Source organism: Maniola hyperantus, chromosome 16 (assembly GCF_902806685.2).
Source record: "Maniola hyperantus chromosome 16, iAphHyp1.2, whole genome shotgun sequence".
NCBI classification, from domain to species: Eukaryota; Metazoa; Arthropoda; class Insecta; order Lepidoptera; family Nymphalidae; genus Maniola; species Maniola hyperantus.
The window spans coordinates 11136915-11159542 of NC_048551.1; the positions used below are offsets into that span (position 1 = coordinate 11136915).

Genomic DNA, 22628 nt, shown 5'->3' on the forward strand with positions numbered 1-22628 from the left:
TAAATTTGACGTTTAACGACATTTTGACAGGTTTTGGTTTTTGTATCAGGAACCTGTTAAAATACCATTCGTCAGTTAAACTTAATTTGATTGATTTTAATTTATTTTATACTACTTAAAGACATGCTGGTCTTTAGGTAGTATAAAATAAATAAAAATCAATTAAATAAAGTTTAACTGGTGAATGGTATTTTAACAGGTTTCTGTTTTAACAGGTTCTCATGCAATAGAATTCGCGCCACCTATTGTATCTAAATTGATGATACTATGTTAGAACACATAATATTATGTAGCGAACAGATAGAGGAATATTAGTGAAATTTTAGACCCAGATGGGTATAGCTGTAGTACATTGATATGGTTACCAGAAATTCATCAACACAAAACAGCCGGTTACTTATTTAATAATAAATAAATAATAATAAATAAAATATTAATGAGGTATTATTGATACTTTTCCTAGTCATTTTTCCAATACTGAAAGCATTCTGTTTTGGTTATTGTTAATAAATAACTAGTTAATATATACATTTAGAGAGAATTATAACAATATTTAAAATGAAGATTTATAAATTTCTTAACATAATATTACCGGGTTAGGTTATATAATTTCAACCTAATATTTAAAAAATAAATACAATTTATTGATAAATCGCTTAGTAGTGGTGAACAATTTATCAATAAATTATTTTGAAAATTCAGAATCGATTTCAACTCTAATAAAAATGCAAATTAAAATTTATAAATCAAAACTTAAATTTATTGCTATTAGATATTATAAAATCAAGTTTTGCAAAATTATTTATTGGATAACAAGACAAGGAATAAGTATGACATTATGTCGTGATAAAAAAATGAATAAATTAAAATACCTGCCTTGACAACATATTGAGTTTTTTATAACATAATCAAAATGACTTGTTACTTTATTATTACTATTATTTTTTACTCTCACACTCGTGTACAAAATAAATATATATAACAAAGAAAAAAAACGTAATATACATATTTAAATACATATACCGGGGTTCAGGGGTTTTTTTAAAATACAATATGAACACGTATAAACAATAGGTTATTCATAAGTTACCCACGTAACAAAGCAGTACATAAATAAATAAATTGGCAATAAAAAATGAAAATATTTAAATATAACAACAAATAAATGTCACAATTATTATAGGCTTGTATAATATTTTATGTCATTGTTATTCAACGATCAAATTAATTTATGTATTGTTTACGAATTCCTGTTCAACATTAACAGTGAATATTGATAAGAAAAATAAGTTTGCTAACAATTTGTTGGTAGTCTGTGGGCAGCCGAATTTACATAAAAACAAGTGGATGCTAAGCCACCCGGTCAGTCTTGTTGTGTATCTTTGCGGAGAGACCTTGTCAAGAATTTTTGGAAATGGTGTCGAGGATTGTGTGTATTATGACGATTGCTGGGCTCGCGAGCGGAGCGGTGTGGCAGGGAGCGAGGTTGCCAGAGAAACCTAGAGAGCATGGTGAGTTGTCTTTATTTAATCCTATTTTTTACTTGCTATGACCCATCCCGGCTTGCCAGAATGGAACTTATCTATCTTCTATATATACTTATTCTCAGTAGGGGGCAATCTATCGCTGGCTCACTACTGAGAACAGCCCCCCGATTGTGTAAGAATAACCATTTCATTGCTATCGCAATCGTCAAAGAATTCTGCCCTTTGATTGGTTGATTCGCTGTTTACATTTTTTCACAGCCAATCAAAGGGCAGAATTTGTTGACGATTGCGATAGCCATGAAATGGTTATTCTTACACAATTGGGGGGCTGGTCTCCTCTCACAATGAGAAGGGTTTAGGCCTATACCACACACTTTTGAGAACATTATGGAGAACTATCCGGCATGCAGATTTCCTACGATGTTTTTTTAACCGTTAAAGCAGATGATATTTATTTGCTTATAACGCACGTAACTCCAAAAAGTTAGGGGTGCTTGCCCGGAATCGAACCCACGACCTCCCGAATAGAAGGCCGACGTCTTAACCACTAGACTATTACCGCTTCATCGAATTGTCTTTACTTAATCTTAAAAATATTTTTTCAAGCATAATATACTTGAGGGAGAGAGTGAGAACTTTTAGAAAAATAAATTTTTATGTCTTAAAAAGCCTGTATCCTTAGGCAGTGTACAGACATTTCTTGCACAACGAAGATAGACATAGGCTATTTTTAGTTCAGACCAAACGTCAAAACCGATTAAACGTATGTGCCATGAAAAGGTAACAGACAGACAGACACACTTTCGCCTAAGTATATAATATCTAATATAGATTCAAGATACCACGGTAACTACACTCTACAGGATGTTGTAGTTTACAATTTTTAGAAGCAGCACCCGGATTAAGTATCTACCTACTATAATAAATTTTCATAGATTTTTTAACATTGTGCATTTTCTTTTTTTATTATTATTTTATAATGATCATAATGTTTAGTATTATAAAAGTAGAACCACAGAACTGTCTATTATTCATTACCTAGATTTTTGTTTCGTATATTATATTTTAAATAGTTATATAAACACTTCCTATTTGGCTGTTCTTTATTATATATCCGGCATGTAACCGGTACTGAATTCCACGTAATATTATAATTAATTATACACACATTTTATTCAACTTCAAACGTCAGAACCGTTATACTATCGGCGACCTTTAGAAGCAAAAATCATAACCAGTCATAACCATGGTATTGATAATAGGTACCTGCTTCTTCCAAAATATGTAGATCACCTCACGATGATTTCGTTCGATGAAAAGGGCATGTATGACTGGCTCTGTGACCTATGACGAGCTTTCTGGCGTACGAACCAAGCCTAGTCATCTCTCAAGCAAAACACATTTTCTTATTAAATTCTGGTGTAATATATTTTTACTATCCTATAGATATTATTTACTATCACACTCGTGTACAAAATAGGTAAGTACATATAAAAGCCAAAAGAAATAAGTATAATATAAGTAAGTACTTGATTAATTATTTATAGGTCTATACTTACATACATAAAAATAAATAAATATTTGTACCGGGCACAGGATTACACCCTGGCAGGGGAGGCCAAAGGGCCGGGGCGGTTTCAGGTCGACAGGTTGGGAAATCGGCGAACTATCCTAGCCAAGTCTAGCAACACCGCTTTTTGTATCCTGGCTGCGAGCGAACTGCCACGGAACCCCAGTCGCCTCGGATGGTGTGTGAGGCTGACTGAGATCAACCCATTTGCAGATGATATGACGATTGGGATGGTTTCAGTGGACTCCACATGCCACATGTCGGTAATCTCATGAGACAGATTGAGATACTTTTACGTTTTTTCTCCGTCTCAGCTCTCACGAGGTTATCGTCATACGGAATGGTGATGTCCACCAAAAACACCCTCGACTGTGCCCGGTCCACCACCACGATGTCAGGCTTATTCGCTAGAATAGTCCTGTCCGTGATGATAGACTGATGAATGATGATAGTGATTCTAATTTCTAACTATAGGCAATAGATCCAAAGATTACTCTAAACATACAAACAGACTCACAAAGTTGACTTCTTTCTAATATTAATAATTATTATTTTTATAAAGCGTAGGCAATAAGGTCTCCTTGTTTTAATAAAAACAAGGCGTTTGACATTGATAAATAGGTCAAATACATATGTATCTTTAGATTAAGTAATCAGTTTGTTTTTACGGATCTAAATAGGTAAATACTAGTACCTATATCAAACAAAAGTTAGCTCTAAAATTGGCCACATTAGCATTTCATTCAGGGCTTATTTTACAATCACCAAACGAACTTTAACCAGTGATTACTTTTGACGTTTTGACACACAAAAACTAACAAAAAAAATCCTAGTTATATTATAACCATTATGTTCAACATTTTTTTCAATCGCAGCAATGTAAAAAAATTAACCATACTTAGTATTGATAACAACGATAGCCAAATTAACATCGAATTAAATATGGTTCCTCCTCCAAACTCTATCATCATACCTACTACTAAGCTCGATGCCGTGTAGAAACCAAAGGGCATAATAAAAACTGCCATACCCCTTCCAGGTTAGCCCGCTCCATCTTAGACTGCATCATCACTTACCACCAGGTGAGATTGCAGTCAAGGGCTAACTTGTATCTGAATTAAAAAAAACTTAATCCGTTGTACGAGTATCGCAATATAAATGTGACTTGCGTTTTGCAATTTGGAACTATAATCGAGTTTGAAGAAAGTAGTAAGATTAAAGGTCGTTGTCTCGTACCTACACTGGTACGAATTTGGCAGAACTTAAAAAAATAAATTTAAAAGACATTCTAATAACAGCATTATGTAATCACTAACATAATTTCGAATATGTAGACGTACCTAATTCAATTAATGCAAATCAATAACGTTTTTGTCACTGTGGCGCCATAGCGTAGACGTTTTATTTTTTCACCGGAGCATTTTTTTAACAATTTGTCTTATTAATATGCAAATTTAGTTTTATTGTTACCGTATGGGTGATAATCGCGTGGAAAACATTCCGAGTGTTGTTTTAAATCATTCGGGCGCCTTGGTGGCGGTGTTCTTGCGATTTAACAAGTTTAATTGGGATGGCTGAAATGCCATACCGGCGCCATCCTTCTTGTTTTGGAATCCGTCCATACTAATATTATAAATGCGAAAGTGTGTCTGTCTGCTAGCTTTTCACTGCTCTTCCGTTTAACCGATTTTGATGAAATTTGGTACAGGGATAGCTTGCATCCCGGGGAAGGACATATTATGCTACTTTTGATTCCAGAAAATCAAAGAGTTCCCGTGGGATTTTTAAAAACCTAAATCCACGCGGACGAAGTCGCGGCCATCATCTAGTAATGTAATAAGTAAACTTTGTTTTTTATATACGCTTATTAATTTTATTCAACCTTATATTATCTTATTATTTATTAATACAAAAATCCCACATATCTACCTACATGCTAAAAGGCGTCTAACCCTAAAAGCAGTTTTTGAGTTATCGATAAGAAAAATGGTAATTTTAAAAATAGATATTTTTAGAAAAGTATGCTTCGTAAATCGTAGTAATAAAGTTTTCAAATCAAATCAAATCATTAATTATTCAAAGTGTACATAAAAAGTACGCTTTTTCATGGTCAGTTGTTGAATTTGTAAGATGTACCTACGTACATTAATTACGTAAACTTAAAACTAAAGCTAAACGAGGGTTCCAATCGCGCCCAGGTCTAAGAAGAGGCCACAACAAACTCAGCCGAGTTTTTGAAGTGAAAGCTCCTTTAGAACTATTTGGGTCTTGAGATGAGTAAAAGCTTCAAGTTTGCGTCACCGACATGCTAATTATAAAACTATTATTAGTTAATGTTAAAAGTTATGAAATTTTAATTTTGATATTACAATTGTTTGAAAATTCAAAAAAAACACAGTTATTTCATAATTATAAGTTTTCATTTCTGGCGGCAGTCGCCACTGACTGCCAATTTTCATTTATCAGTTTTTAGTCTGGCCCTAGCTAGCATACTTTTTAGAAATATCTCCATTGGTTTTCAAAATTTCCATGTTTTTGGTGATTACTGACTCAAAAACTACTTTTTGGGGTTATCTCCTTTTATCAAAAGGATGGTAGCATAGTCAAAGTAATACATGCTATGTCAGTTGTTAAATCTGCAAAATCCTTTTTCCGTGGGTCAAGGTCCTCTTATACAATAAAAATAATTCGCAAGGTCGTGTTTTGTACTTCTTATTGGGAATCGAGATAACGCCTTAACCCTGAGGTCATACAATTACTGGTATCTGTTTAACTGATAATGGGGTACCTACTATTTACCTTATTTCCTTCTTTATTTATTAAATCAATGTAATTTTTTTAGCTTGTTCACAATTTTTTTTTTAATTTTCATATCTAGGCTTTATTGAAATTAATGCATTTGCGCTTAGCAAGTTATAGGATGGGATAGGATGGATAAGATACTAAGATCACTCGCCAGAAATTTTTAGTTTTTAGGATCATTCAACTTTTGATCATTTTTACATAGATAATGATTTTGTAGAGTTCTCTTAGAGATAAGTGAGTAAGTGATTCTTGGTTGGTCCACTTATTATTTTTTCTTTTTAATATTAAGTAGATTACCTACTAGTTTTTGATACAAATATTTCAATTATAAAAATCACAACCATCCATTTGGAATTATTTTATTTCCCAGGATAAAAGCATCTGTCCTCCGAGATGTAAGCTAATTTTCCGGGATAAAAGCATCTGTCCTCCGGGATGTAAGCTAATTTTCCGGGATAAAAGCCTCTGTCTTCCGAGATGAAAGCCAATTTTCCGGGATAAAAACCGGTGCCATCCGGGAAAATCTGTTAAACGGATGGGCCACGAAAAGGGAACAGACAGCGACACACTTTCACAATTTTAATATTAGAATCATAGGCTTAGAATTTTTTCGCTCTAAGCCTATGATTAGAATGAATTGAGAAGTGCATGACGTATAACTACTACCAAGGAATTTTGGGAAATACAGAGAATATGGAAACCCGTTATAAGTAGGTAAAAGCCTCGTGATGAGACGGCAAGGTCGTTGCATTGTTGACGAGTTCATCGAAATCATAAAAAACCGATTCAGCGCATTCTTCGCGTATTGATTTTATTTTATTATAATCATTCAAACTATGTAGGTATTCGGATCATGTCCGGTTTGATTTTGGATACTAGTCCTTACTATAAATATTCATACTAAGTAATATTATAAAAATGTAAAAGTTTGCACTTAATTCTACGGCCCATACATCTATCTAATTTTGACGAAACGGGTACAAAAATAGCTTGCATCCAGGGGTCGGGAATAGGCTAGATTTCATCTCAGAAAATAAAATAGTTCCCATTGGATTTTTAACAGATCCAGTTGGACGAATTCGCGAGCATCATATTTATTCTTTTTGGAACAGAATCGAACAGAAATATTTTTTATTCAAATGAACTTTTACAAGTATTTTTGAACCGTCAAAAGCATCTACCACTGGCTCGGAATGCCTTGGTTCAAAATTAGCTCGCGTCCCGTAGACTAGTTTTTATGACGGAAAATCAACGGTTTCTTAATGGGATTTTCAGAAACCCCAAATCTTCACGGATGAATTCGTGGTCATCATAATATAATAGGTATAAATATTTATTGATACATATGAAGTATATGTATATTAACAAATTGCGAATTTTGGTGACGTCAGCACTAGACTGAAGTTTCGAGCTGATGGTATATTTTTACTTAAATATACGTCAAATGGCGTCAAAATGTCGTCATTTCGATATTAATGAGACATGGTTCTACCGTAATAGCAATTTGCGGGACTTATAGCATCTAAATATTTTGTTCCTTTTCATTGTATACCTAAATACTTATTTATTATCAAATTTAATATTCAGGAAGATTCCGTTGCAGACAAACATTTTTAAATAATATAGTTTAAATAATAACTTGTTTTAGTTAATATTTGATTAAAATTTATAAATTCTAATAATTTTTCAGAATCAATAATTTATTTATCGGAAATCCTATTAATTTATTGAAGATAACTGGTATTCATTAGTTCTCTAATCGACGGTTTTAACTTATAATATGGTAGCTATTAATAAATTATGATTAGTTTTGATTAGTTTTTTTTGTAAAAAGATTTTAGCCATGTTAATCATGTCTAATATTCCCCGTTTCCCTCCAACTAGGCGTAACGCTTGTGCTAGGAGTAATAACCTCCGTGCCTTCCCGGGTGCTGTGGTGCCCCCACGGAGAAAAAAAAGGAGTAGGTACGACAATAGTGCAACGGGTGGGGTTTGAACCGCCTATCGATTTCAGTCCGCTTTTATAACCGTTGAGCTATTCCATAAAAATAAACCTTAAAATAAGCCAATAGATTTCTTGTGTTATAGAATATATCACTAGATATTATGTGTCTGGTGGGAGCCTTCGGCCGTGGATAGTTATCACTCTACCGGGAAAGCCGTGCAGCCAAGCGATTTAGCATTCCGGTATGATACCGTGTGTGCCGTGTCGCGTGTACCCAAAGGGGCATGGGTTTAATAAAAACTGCCATACCCCTTTCAGGTTAGCCCGCTTCCATCATCACTTACCACCAGGTGAGATTGCAGTCAAGGTCTAACTTGTAACTGAATTTAAAAAAAAAACTTAGACTCCAAAGCCGAATTGCCGGCACATCTCGATTGGCCTAGGCAATCCTCAGGAGTGGCTATAGAGCGCCTAGTCTGAAGTCAAATCTTCGGCTTCTGCATAAAGAGATTTCAGGCCAAGATAGAAATGCCTAAGCTGCTAGCATCCTCCCTAAATGAGTCTTTGTTGTTGTATTAAACTTCTATTTATGTATTGTTTCAGCTCACAAGCAGGGTTGCTATGTTGAAGAAATCGATGACGTCATACCATTCGGTGGAATTGTGACTCCACTTGGCGGATGCTACAGGATAGAATGTACACACTACAGAGTAGAATATGCTTCGTAAGTTCGAACATTTATCTAAAGAATAATTATTTTAAGTAAAAACTCTTCACTGGAATCTATTTTGTTTTATATAAAATTCTGTTTAAAAAATGGCTTATTCGCCCTTTCTACAAACCAGCGACGATATATCAAAGGACAAAGGAAAATCTGACTGACTGACTGATCTACCAACACACAGCTCAAACTACTGGACGGATCGGGCTGGAATTTGACATTCTGATAGCTATACGTAGATATCCGCTTAGAAATTATTTAAGAAAATTCAACTCATAAGGGGGTAAAATAGGGGTTGTAAATTTGTGTAGTCCACACAAACGAAATTGCGAGAATAAGCTAGTCTAAATATACACAAGAAAAAGGTGACTGATCTATCATGATCTACCTCACACTACTCAAAGTACTGCACAGCTCAAACTACTGGACGGGTCGGGCTGAAATTTGGCATGTAGGTGCAAATAGTTAAACGTAGACATCCGCTAAGAAAGGATTTTTAAAAATTCAACCCCTAAGGGGTTAAAATAGAGGTTTGTATTTTGTGTAGTCAGCGCAGATGAAATTGTATGAATAAGCTAGTTACAGATAAATATGAAGGGGAAATGAATAGACTTTTAAATAAGGCACACCCAAGATTTTTTTCACATTTGGATTTTCTGTTCTATTTCAGATGTGGTGTAGTAAGCACAGACTCAGCGAATTGCTTCATCACAGACACGGATGTCAGTAGACCCTACCCACACTGCTGTCCTGATATCAGGTGTGAAGAAGACAATTATTTGTATAAGTAATACCTCCTTAAGTAGATTTAGTAAGGAGCTACGAGTTGTTATTGTTGACATTAAATTAATAGAGATGGAAATCATATGAGATCATGTAGAGGAAAAGAAGACAGGCCGTTGAAACACAAAGGAGTTTAGAAGGCAAAAGCCAACCGAGAAGTAAAAAGAGAAGGAAATAAGGATACCTACAGCTATATTTCTTAATGTTTAACGACCTTAAGAAAGTGGAGGGAAATAGAAAGAAGGTAGTAGACCGTGTGTGATGGGGCCTTTATCCAGCAGTGGACCTAAACGGGCTGATTAATTGATTGATTGAAATGTTACATGTTAATTTATGATGATACTCATAATTGATAACAATAAAAGAGAAAAGAAAAGAAAAGTACACAAATATAAAAAAAGATTTGCAATAAAATAAATAATTAAAAAGACAACGCAGACAAAGCAAAATTAAAATTGAATATATATATGATTCTATTTGAGTTATAAAATAAACATAAACATGTAGAATTAAGAAAACTTTCCAGCAGATCATTTATTCCTATCAAGAAAATAGATTTAACTACTTACTAATATTAAAATAAAATATTATGTTAATTTAATTTTTGCTTGGTTCATCGTAACTGTAAAATTTGCAATAATATAGATGTCTTCAACATAAATTATTTCTTCCATTTTCATGTAAAATTTTAATTACATGTCCATTAGCAATAAAACTTGTTGAATGTGTAAATCAGGTGTCAATGTGAATTTCTGTAAGTTTTTGTTACTAAAACAAGAGTGAACTGTTCTGAAACTTAGTTAAAACTAATTTAGGTACACAGTGAAAACGGCAGGCAAGTGACTTGCCAGTTGCCAGAGCTATCTTCTTCCAGTATCATTGCTAGTGACACTCGGGATGATAATAGAAAGTAGTTTTGAAAATGTCAACATAGCGTTAGCGCTCCTGTAAGACTTAGATATTGATAGAGTTCCTGAAATTAGAGTTGGAGATTAAAATAATGCTTAAAGGTCTCCTTCACATTATAAGAACTACTTGAAAGAAATTACTTGAATAGGTACAGTTCTTGTAATTCACGAAGGCCAGTGCTCATGCTTGTGTTTAAGTCATATCGGTATAAGTGAGCGCTCGCGTCGATTGGTCCGACATGCACGCACACTTACGCAATGCCCGTGTATCCGACGTAACCACAATTAAAGTCCTCTCGCCTTCGTGAATTACAAGAACTGTAATAAAAATCGGAATAGACAAGGAATGTTTGCTTGCATCTTTTAAGCAAGCGAGAATTTTGTATCGATCGTGTACTTATTATAAGCATCACTGAGCTTTTGATATTGTTAAGCTTCTAATAAACTCCTGATGTTTTGTAAGAAGTTCTTATTATATGAAGGAATCCTTTGCCATTACTCTGACTCGAGAAGCTATCTTGCCGCCAAATTGTTATTATTTATTTAATTAAATTAGTTTTTTGTATTTTGTTTTTTATTTTACTACTAGCCGTGTGCCCGATGGTATTTCCCTCGATCCTTTATGTTGTATCTTAGGGATAGGTCTTGAATACTTAAAAGCAGATGGTTTAGTTTTTTTTATAACAAAGCCTTAACTCACGACATGGCAAATTAATTTAAACATTATGAAAATAAAGATTGGCATGACAAAGCAGTGGTCCGACCGCCGAGAAAACGACTAACTATCGGCGATTTTCTCTCTAAAGAAACGCACAATAAATGTACATTCGTGGTGGCGAAATAAAATAATCAAAATAATAATTATTATTATTATACATTTCAAACTCGTTTCATGTAACAGACCCATCTAGTGACAGAATGATGCACTGGTTATCGGTTGCATAGTTTTTGTTATATTCAGAAACGTTAACATACGTAGTAGTACTTCCAACTTCTTTGCGTTAAACATAACTACTCGAGCATTTCGAGCACTGCTTGCGTGTACTGAGCTCATGGCTCGACGACAGGGTCTTCTCCGGTTGGCCGAAGGCCAAGCGGGGGTACGGGCCTCGAGGCGTAGCCTCCTTACCCGGGCAAGGCGCCCGCGTATTCAATTACCCCGGTGTTGGTCTTCTAGCCGGAATTTCACCGGCTAGGGCCCGCCATCTTGGCTTGGGGCCTCGTGGCTGGTTGTGTTCCCCGCGCTGAGGGCGATAGAGTCGTCGTCGCGCGCGGGGACTCATGGCTCCTACTGACTCACTGTTCAAGCATTATTACATAGATAGCGCTGATATGGACAATGTCGTTACAATAGGGTATTTTGAAAGCATGTAAAATATAGGATCTATAATATTTATATTGTCAGGAAAAGCGTTTTCGCGGGATATTTAAATAATATTCTTGTTTTCGTTTTTTCTTGCACTATAAACCTTTCAAAAACCCTAAAAATGCAAAATTTTACTAAAAAATTTTAGCCGGTTTCGCTTCTTCAACATACGCTTCGACACTTTTGTAAAGAACCAATGCAAAAAACACGTATTTCAACATGGCTTTAACAACATAATTTTTGCAGCAATTTTAAACTAGTGTATTTTTATTACTACCAGCTTTATAATATAAGGACGCTTGTATAATGTGTTTAATAAAGTAGATAATAAATTGTTTGTAGATGAAATTATTAAGAGCTAGATTATGCCCGCAATTTTGTCCGCGTGGATATAGGGTTTTAAAATCCTGTGGGAACTCTTTGATTTTTCAGGATAAGAAGAAACCTATGTCCGTCTGTATCTTGAAATTTGTGTAGTGCATGTGGACGAAGTCGCGGGCATAAGCTAGTTATCTATAAAAAAATATAATATTATCATACGTATAATCGGACGTTTTTCCTTAGTTGCTGTGTTTTATTTAGCCTTAAAGATGAGGTAACGCTTGTAATTATTGTGCTAATAATATCATGTACGTTGAAGGTCCACTCACATTATATTTTATAGTATGTATATGTATTGAACACAGCTGTTGTATGTAGGTAAAACGTTAAATTTACACACAAAATATAAAATACAAGCTTATTCCCGTGACTTCGTCCGCGTGGACCACACAAATTCCAAATCCCTATTTTACCCCCTTAGGAGTTGAATTTTCAAAAATCCTTTCTTAGCGGATGTCTACGCCATAATAACTATCTGCATGCCAAATTTCAGCCCGATCCGTGCAGTAGTTTGAGCTGTTATAACTAATCAAATGTGATTGCGATCGTAACATTGTAGCTATTATTTTACCGTAATCACCTTTCTGACGGTGACGTTAAAGCACCATAATGGATACTTTTTCACTAGACCACAATAATTCATGGTGATACGAAATGAAAACAAAGGTAACAAACAAAACCATACATTTATTGCTTAGATTTACTTTTCAAACAATTTTTTTTGACATACAGAAGCTTTCAAAATTGCTTTGGTATCCTACGTCCTCTTGATTGTAATTACTGAGTGCTGAGGTTAAACTTCAACGACTTTTCCATCAGGAAGAGTGCAGCGGACCTTGCTGCAGCAATCCGGGAATGCTCGGGTTAAATCTGCAGGGATTCTTTCGCAATTGTCAGATACCGCTATTGGGCTGCACCTGAAATATTTAAAATAAACATAAAGGTATGTTTTTTGGGTTGGTCCCCAAGATGCATGAATAAGGTGACCTCGCACTGGAAAGCGCAGCGTTGGAAGATCCCCCCTAGATGGATAGGCGACACCAAACGAGTCACAGGGAGCCGTCGAATTCGGGTGGCCCAAGACGGCGGCGTGTGGAAGTTCCAACAAGAGAACTATGCCCAGCTGTGGAGTGTGGACGTCTATCGGTTGATGATGAATTTTAAATTTTTGTTCAATCCTATGTTATATTAAGTTTTATTTTAATTACCACCACTAAGGATCTATTTGACATTTCCAAAAAAGTATTTAAAAAAATAAAAAATAAAAATGGGGGTACTTACCCTTCAATGAAGATCTCTTTAGTGTCCTTGCAAATATAATTTTCACAAGTGTCATCTATTGGCGTGAAAGGAACGTCGACTTGTATCATGCGATCATATTTTGGAAAATAACAACCTTCTTCATCAGCTGAAAATAAAATAGAAATGAATACTAGATACATACCTAGTGATACAAAATATGATGATGATGAGGTTGGATAATAATAATAGGAAGTAGGTACCATAATAATATACATCAATATTATACATACTACCTAACCTTATCAGATTTTTGCTAAAGCCCCTAAAAAGGCATCCCAAAATGGTTTGTGTACCAACGCAATTAAAAACTGCTCTCCCGTTTCTCGCACTGCTTGAACTATGTGGTGAGTCACCACGTAGTTCAAACATTATTACATAGATGGCGCTGAGCTGATTCGGAACAATCAATCAAAATAATACAGACAGAATGAGTAGCATAGACTTATATTTTACGAAAATACTAATACAATTAGTTTTATGTTACCATGGATCATCAATGCAAGGCCCTAAATTATTTTATCATCCAAGCCTGCGCGACCAAAGTGAGTCCTACGAAGCGGAAACACCTGCCCGTGCCTACCCAACCAAGTTACACAGTGCACGTATAGATTCGCGTAGTGGACGCTCCTGCATCGCGCCTCTAACGCGTCCCGCATCTCGCGTTCATGACGCGCGGATGTGACCGTAGCTTTATGCATCGATGATCAATGATGACAAATTCGATAATGCAGGTTTTTACTAACCAAATTTTGCCGGTTTTGCTTCTTCACGTATAATACCAACGTAAGCTTCGACACTTTTGTGTAGAATCAACGCAAAAAACACGTATTTCAACATGGCAAACATAATTTCTGAGTTCTAGCTTAGACAATGAGCAATTTTAAACTAGTGTGTATTTGTTATTACAACGAGCTTTATATAAGGACGCTTGCAACAGGTTTTTTTATAGTTATATTTATAATAGCGTCAATATTGTGTTTAATAAAAAAGGTATAGGTATTAGTAGATGAAATTATTAAGAGCTAGATTATGCCCACAATTTTGTCCGCGTGGATATAGGTTTTTGAAAATCCTGTAGCAATTTTTTGATTTTTCAGTATAAAACGTTATCTAAGTATGCATCTTCCGGGATCAAGCTATCTTACGTTTTGTCTTCGCTTCGTCTCAAAAACCTAAAAGATAGGATCAAAATATAGTCAAACTAATAGAGATTGGAACTACATCTAAGAATACAATATAAAATAGGAAATCCCCAGAAGACAAAGAAAGTTACTGACATAACCCTAACCATTAGCGACCACGTTCACGCCTCATTTAACTTTTTCCCTCCGCTTTGCTCACTCTTTTGCAGTGGAAGCACTTCTATGAAATCTACCAAAGCGAGCTCAACGGAGTTCGTATGGAGTCCGCTCCTCTCGCAGTGGAAGGCGGCTATTAGCAAGATGAAGTGGCAGTGGACAGGCCATGCTTGTCGTAGGAGCGATGGCCGTTGAAGCCGAGTAGTCCTAAATTGGGAAGGCACGCTGGATTGACGAGTTAAAGAGGACAGGGTGTGGTAGCGCTCTCTCAGGAAGGCCCACATGTTGGCAACACAGAAAATCTGCCATCTGTCACCCGTGAGTGGAGGTGGGACTGTGTGACAGCGCGCGGGAGTAAAAATAGGGACGATATAAAAGTAATTAAGCGAGATATAAGTACTAGGTGATTAATTAAGCTAGATATAAACTAAGTGGATGTGACAAGTGTACCTGAATATAAGACTGTGGACATTGGAACTGCGTTTGATTCATATTAGGGTCATCCCGAGACTAATAAACCCGGATTGGAGGTTAAGTTGTTTATATCAGAAGATTGGATGTGATTCATGCCCAAAAATGCGGGTCTATCCTGGAAGATGTTAAAAGTGCCTGTACAAGACGCATAGCAATATATTTATTAGGTACTTATATCGGAAATTATATGAAGAAACCTACCTGAACGAATAACAAAGTGAATATGAAATACATACAAACTGCAATGGTGCTACACTATTACTTTGGGAGTACTTGAGTAGACCTGTGTCGAGTTGGAGGACTTGTCTCCAACGCAACTACTCAAGAGATTGGTTTGAGGAAAGCACCTTATACTGTCTGGAACAAGCAGAAGTACGTAGGTCGATGGGTCCAATGCATCCATAGGTTGTATTGAAAGCGGTGAATCTGTGTACTTACCTTCTTACAGTGGATGTTCATTAAAGCATGGGTGAATATTAAGAGTGCCTAATGTAAGATTACTGCATCAAAATACCTAAGTAGGTATTTGATAAGTCACAATATTACCAATTGATACTGTCAGAACCAGTAAGTGAAGGCTATAATTATTAATAGTAAGTAGATATCAGCATTATGACTTATTTGAGAGTTCAAAGTAAGGGATTATAGTTTTATTCTGACCGCTTTAATGGATTATTATGTAGGGACATACCTAGCCCAAGATTTGATCTATGAAGTTATAAGTAGTATTAGTATTAATTTGAAGACTGGATGCAACGCACGGTAGTACTAACACCTTGTATTTTAAAATCGAAATAAGGTAATAAGTGATATGAAATACTTTAAACCAAATAGGCACCTACCTATATTAAAGTAGAATCAAGAAAACAATTAGATTATTATGTAGGTAAGTACTTGATACATGAGCTAGTGTAGAAATAAAAAAGTAGAGTTTATTTGCTAGAATGTGGTACAATTTGGTCTTAAATCTGTTTTGATCTAACACATTCAACCAATAACTGAGTGTGCAAATTATTACCTATAGTACATTATCATAGCATAATATAATGTGAAAATTTAGAATGAATAATATCTACTTAACTAATTTATATATAACTTTATCTATCTAGGAAGTAATGTTGACAATATAATTTTATTCAAGTCTTAATTTAAATCATTCAACAATCATTTTAAAAAAGAAATATGTACATGTCCTTTAGTTAAAAATAGAAATAATAATCTTACAATAACAACGGTCATATCTACATCAATGGGTCAATCAATGGTTTTAGTGCAAAATTTGGGTTATATACAGGGGTCTGATATAATCAAGTAGGTATGTACTTGATACTGGTGTCACTTAAATGCAATATTTCCGAGATTATTCAACTGTTACCATTTTTTTCATGTTCGACAACTTTTCTGATGATGTCCACGACCCTGTGACCCCGACTTGACGATGAGGTCGACGAATGTGAGATGAACAAGTGGTTTTGGCCGGCATCTGTGGTGGAGAAGTGCACATAACCTTCAAGTTGTGATTAGAAGCAGTCATGTACCTGCATGGATCGGATAAGAACACAGTAACTCTTGGTGTGAGGCCTGTTATAATGATACAAAAGAAAAAAAAGCCATCCCTGCCTGCCTCATTATGATGGAGGGTGTAACCTCAAGGTATTGTTATGTAATACAGTAATAAGAAGGTAAGAAACATCTGAATACTACTATGGTTAATTGAAGCAAATCTAGTTTACCTAGTAACTAAAATAAAGTCTTAAAACTTTGAATTGAATAGTCTCAATATGAGTAGTTATTCTTGTTTAATTAAATAATTACATACTTAACTATACACATAGTAATATTTTAGTACAATTTAAGGATAGAATGCCTGAAATATGTGTCAGGTGCATGTGTTTTCATTACCTACCATTTAATGTAAGATTTTTGGATTTGGGTCTATGGTAGGCATGGTATGGTTGTGAGAATGATAGACAGTGATAGGGAGACTAATAGAGTCGATTGCTAGATGCACCCATTTAATACCTATCTACCGACTGAATAGTCTGTATTATGTACTGACAGACATAGATCAACCCGCAGGCCCTGCATAATCAAATATGATTTGAGTTCTCTACTAAGCTACTACTGGACACAAAGAAAAGATTTTGGAAAATTCTACCTGGGGTGGATCAGCTAATAAATAATTAATTGGTCCACTAGATAAAGTAGGTAACATTGAACCTATTTTGAATCTGCAGGTTTACTTATTCGACCAAATTAGAGTTATTAGATTACTTTGAATACCTAGTAGGTATAGGGTATGAAATATCAGGTTTGAATTAATCTAACTATGTACATACCAGAAACAGAAAGACATACAACACTCATGCTCACGAAAGTAGCCATGTGGATGTTGGAATTTTATTTGATTCTTATACCAATAAAATTTATAGTAAGTGCTAGTATGTACTTTTGTTCCGTTTGCTCACCCTTGTGAAAATTATAAATTACATTGGCTGCAACTACCATTTAAGGAGAGGTGAGGTTATGAAAGGAAAATGAATTGAATCATTATTATATTAACCTAAAGTGAATTTAACTGATCAGATCAGATGAAAATAAATAAATGGAATTGAATTAAAATATTTATTTATCAGCATAACAGTGGTTCTTTCAAATGTTCTTAGAGTTTTATAATTAAAAAGGTAAAATTATATGAGCTATCACATTCATATAAAGTCACTAGTAGCTGACATCCTCTTATACTAATAGATGACATGCATTCGTGATTTTTAGAATTCGGAAAATAAAAATAATAATAAAATAAAAATACGTTTCCACTTCTCATGCTCGTAAGGTTCTATTTTACGCTGGCTATAAGAGGACTAAAGTGCGTTTCATGCTGTTATGCACAAGGTATTTATAGGTAAACAACAGTCTCTCTGAATGACATATGGATGAGAAAGAATGTATGTAATTTCTATGGTGCCAGTTAACTTTTGCACTTGTATTGAGGTTGCGACCTATACCTACAAACTCATTACAGCACCCTCATTTAATCCCTACTCTTTTCAATCAATCTATAGATATGTACTTATAGTAATATTATTGTTACATTTCCTCGCAATCGAAGTGAAAAGCAGTGTTTGTTTGGTGCCCTTGTTGTACAATCTGCTATCATAAATCAAAGCCTTTAGGTACTTACTACCTCAGAAAAACACGCACTGAACAACAGGTTAACTACCAAGTACATCATATTTACTGTTGTTATTATTGGATTGGCTTACCAACTTAATAGATGATACTATCTGCTGTAATAATAGAAATTAGAAAGAAATACTAAGTTACGAAGTTCAATTTTTATGTACGAGTAAAGGAAACTTTGAAACATGTGTCTCTAATAACAAAAGAGAGTTACGAAGGTGTTATTAAATGAAGTGGCAATGACTGTGGCAATGTTATGTATTACAGGGTCTGGATTGTTGTATTTCTTTATATAGCCTACTAACACATAATGTTATCATATCGTTGTTTCTCGGGTATAAATAATGCACTAATAATTCGATCTCTGACTTAGGTTTAGATCTGAAATAAGAAATGAAATTGTCAGTATATAGAGAAGTGTAAATCTTAACCTTGCAAGCCCCATCGGATAAATAGTGGAGAAACGGATTCCCTACTTTTACTGCCCAAATTTTGACTTGCTATTTGACTTTGGAAAAAGGAGCTTATGAGATGCATATTTTTACTAAATAAATAAATTATTAATATAATTATTATAAACAAAAGACGGATTGCTCTCTTGTGTGGGTGCCCTTAAATTATATTAAAATTTCAAACGAGTTGCACAATTATTATCACTTGCAGACATTACACGTAGGGCGATTGTCTAAAACCTGCATCAATCATTATTGTTCTGATTGGCTGAATTTGTGCGATTCTTATTGCAACAATGCATTGTGGCCAATAGTGAGCGAGCATTAACCAATCAGAGATGATTGCGATCGTGACATTGTAGCTGTCAAACAACCGCGGTAGAGCCCACGGTGAACTAAAGATGTTTACTACTGTAGATACTCCACAAATAGTTGAGAATATCGATTTGAGTATTGAGTTCAGTAGTCTCGATAACTAGTCTTTCAAATCATTAATCAAATTACTAAAAGCCATAAAGCAAATTAAGAAGAAGATTAATCAAATGAGGTATTAAGGGAGCAAACACTTAGCGGGTTTGCCATAACCGTTGACACTATAACATTCATTCTATTGACTGTACACAAATAATCGCTTCTGGTGGCTGTCTTGAGGAAGCGAATTAAAAAAAAAAAATGGTGTTTAATATTGTTATGATATAACGTGTCATTGTTATGAATGTGATTATTATTTTTAGACTCTAAACAAACTGACAACCAGTGAATGAGAGAAAAGGATACCGACTTATGTATGGACTGAGTCCTGGTGTGATAAGCGGTGATCCCTGAGAATATTAGAAACGAATACCGACTTATGTATGGACTTACTCCTGGTGCGATAAGCGGTGATTCCTGAGAATATCTGAAAAGAATACCGACTTATGTATGGACTTATTCCTAGTGTGATAAGCGGTGATTCTTGAGAGTATTTTATGATAACCTAAGGAGCAAATAAGAGAGAAGAATACCGACTTATGTATGGACTTATTCCTGGTGTGATAAGCGGTGATTCTTGAGAGTATTTTATGATAACCTAACAAGCAAATAAGGGAAATGAATACCGACTTATGTATGGACTTATTCCTGGTGCGATAAGCGGTGATTCCTGAGAATAGTTGAAAAGAATACCGACTTATGTATGGATTTATTCCTGGTGTGATAAGCGGTGATTCTTGAGAGTATTTTATGATAACCTAACGAGCAAATAAGAGAGAAGAATACCGACTTATGTATGGATTTATTCCTGGTGTGATAAGCGGTGATTCTTGAGAGTATTTTATGATAACCTAACAAGCAAATCAGGGAAACGAATACCGACTTATGTATGGACTTATTCCTGGTGCGATAAGCGGTGATTCCTGAGAATAGTTGAAAAGAATACCGACTTATGTATGGATTTATTCCTGGTGTGATGAGCGGTGATTCCTGAGAATATTTTATGATGAACCAACCGGCAAATGAGAGAAAAGAATACCGATTTATGTATGGACTTATTCCTGGTGAGATAAGCGGTGATTCTTGAGAATATTTTATGATAACCCAACAAGCAAATAAGGGAAACGAATACCGACTTATGTATGGACTTACTCCTGGTGTGATAAGCGGTAATTGCTGAGAATAGTTTATGTAATATACCTTGTCCCAATTGTGTCAAAGGTTGTCTATTTTATATGTTCCAAATGAGACATATTGTTATTGGAAAATTTAATTCATGTCCCAATTGTGACATACAGCAAGTGGAAATTTTTGATTTTGTAGCAATCGTGCCAAAGGAGGGCAGCATTGACTATAATATAAACCTAAGAATAAGGAATCAAGAATGACAAATGGAAGGTGGCAATACTGACGTGAACAATGGATCGTATTCCGGTGACAAAAGCTGGTCCTAGTAAGAACCAACAAACGAATTGGAAAACGGCTGACGAAGCGTCTGAAAAATGACGACAACAACAATAATAGTCTGGTAAAACCTGATTCGATAATCCCGATGCGAGTGGACGGTGATCTTCAGTATGAACTTCAGCAACTGATCGGGTCGCGATGGTGACAAGAGGGAGTCCAGTTAATTTGATGGAAAACAAGCAGACTAAATCGGGGTCGGCAAGTGGAAAGGGTGTATCCTTTTTATTAATAATAATAGATTTATCTACAGAATAGGGGTACAGAAGTAGATATCATGGTTGGAAATCACTTTACCTGTTCTAGCAGATACTTACTAATGTTCAAGGGTTACTTAAATTCAAATTAAAGTTCTTATAATGGACGTATTCAGTAATAATATATTAATTATGTCTTGCTGAATTCGGTACGTAGTAGAAGTTGTAAAGACCCTTTAAAGTAGATCTAAAGTGACATGCTGATTGTAAATGCTAAAATATCGGTTCATGTTAATGTACATCTTCGCAGTCACTCATTGTATTACATTGATGTTAGGTGGAAACAGCACAGTAAAGAGCAAATTCTTAAATACTATTTCAAGTAACATCTATTCCAATAGACTATATAAGCAGTTCGCGCACGAAGGCTTGCTTACTTCACTCGCTAGGTATTAATGTATGGATCGCTGATATGTTATCAAAGCGTATAAGTACACCAATGTATCACGAAATAATTTCCTACATCTTTGTCATTCATTTGTCACACACTGACACGAGACAAGCAACGGTGAGCGATGCAGCAATTCACGGCTCAGCATGACGCTGGGTTGGTGCAGCGTTGGGTGCTGTCTGTCCTCAATCACCGTGTTCAAGTTAACCATATTATCATAAGAGGACGAGGGTCTCTGGCATCGTTCGTCCTTACGCGCTCAAGAATGTACAAGAATGGAAGTTTCCAGAAATCAGATTTTATTGTATGTTACATCAATTAAGTCTATAGTGCCATCAAGGACTCGTTGCTTGCAAGACAATAAAATGGGGCAACAAAACGCCGTCTGTTGCGCTCTCTATCGCACTTACGGGGCTTATGGTAGACACAGTTATGCATGCATCTACCCCTAGTGCAAGGATGATATGGGGCATCACGGGTAACGAGTTTATAATAATACAATAATACCTTGGCTAACATCATTGTGACTTATTTTGTTATATTAATAATAGTATTTGTTGTACTACAATCGAGATACAGTCAGAGGCAGTCGTCTCAGTTATTTGAAAATATAGGATTACATTGTGCACATTGTAGATCTCATAGTGATCTGTACTGTGTATCATTATCAATTAGTGGATTCATGTTTCTTTAAATTTCTGAAATAATATGATTATTGGGGTCTCCTTAGAATACATTGTGGTTTGTTTCGATCTTAGTACTTATTAATAATAACAACTACATTTAACCATTAAAATTCAATAATTCAATTTGATAGGTAATTATCTTTTATTGTTATTCAAGTAGAGTACAAAATATGGTCACATAATATCTGTGCCGACATCTCTGCCTTTCTGGTCTGCAAAATTATTTTACAATCATTATTCATATACTTACCGATATTGCTTAGTATAATACTACATATATGCAATTAAAGATTGGCATATTGTTTTCTTATTATTTTTTTTACGTTACATACTTATATTGTAATATTATTATTTTTTTCAACGGTGTCAATCAGTAGGTACCACTTGAGAATAATTAAATGTCAATTCACGATAGTCAAATTGGTAATTCATGAAACACTACAAAGACATTATAATCAAGGTCAACTCATATCAAATATTCATCAATTGTATGAGAACATTGGATTATAAGATATTCTTTTAATTTATTTTTAAGTTTAAAGAAATTATGAAGTCTACAGAAGTAGTTAGGTTCATTGGTATATTGTAGAACTTTGTGATTAATTTTGTATAAAGTGTTAGTAATGGTCAATGGGATCCAACAACTCTTGCCATATCTCTTAAAATGTTTATACTAGTGAAAAT

At 34.9% G+C, this 22628-nt stretch overlaps 2 protein-coding genes across 2 annotated transcripts; one reads left to right on the plus strand and one right to left on the minus strand.

The window, feature by feature from the left end:
* Positions 1-1350: 1350 nt before the first annotated feature.
* Positions 1351-10784, plus strand: LOC117989588 (uncharacterized). The gene is made up of 3 exons (XM_034976952.2): positions 1351-1511; positions 8411-8531; positions 9199-10784. Exons 1-3 carry the CDS (start codon positions 1415-1417, stop codon positions 9317-9319), a joined length of 339 nt encoding a protein of 112 aa, XP_034832843.1. The 5' UTR covers positions 1351-1414; the 3' UTR covers positions 9320-10784.
* A 1849-nt stretch (positions 10785-12633) lies between these two features.
* On the minus strand, positions 12634-14169 carry LOC117989587 (uncharacterized). Its single transcript, XM_034976951.2, has 3 exons — positions 14012-14169; positions 13248-13374; positions 12634-12883 (listed from the first exon to the last, which is right to left on the minus strand). Exons 1-3 carry the CDS (start codon positions 14112-14114, stop codon positions 12760-12762), a joined length of 354 nt encoding a protein of 117 aa, XP_034832842.1. The 5' UTR covers positions 14115-14169; the 3' UTR covers positions 12634-12759.
* Between the last annotated feature and the right edge of the window lie 8459 nt (positions 14170-22628).

Coding starts and splice junctions, on each gene's coding strand:
- LOC117989587 (XM_034976951.2), bottom strand. CDS start 14,114: ATGTTTGCCATGTTGAAATACGTGTTTTTTGCGTTGATTCTACACAAA. Junction 13,375..14,011: donor AGCAAAACCGGCAAAATTTG/GTTAGTAAAAAC, acceptor TTTTATTTTCAG/CTGATGAAGAAGGTTGTTAT. Junction 12,884..13,247: donor AAAGAGATCTTCATTGAAGG/GTAAGTACCCCC, acceptor TAAATATTTCAG/GTGCAGCCCAATAGCGGTAT.
- LOC117989588 (XM_034976952.2), top strand. CDS start 1,415: ATGGTGTCGAGGATTGTGTGTATTATGACGATTGCTGGGCTCGCGAGC. Junction 1,512..8,410: donor AGAGAAACCTAGAGAGCATG/GTGAGTTGTCTT, acceptor GTATTGTTTCAG/CTCACAAGCAGGGTTGCTAT. Junction 8,532..9,198: donor TACAGAGTAGAATATGCTTC/GTAAGTTCGAAC, acceptor GTTCTATTTCAG/ATGTGGTGTAGTAAGCACAG.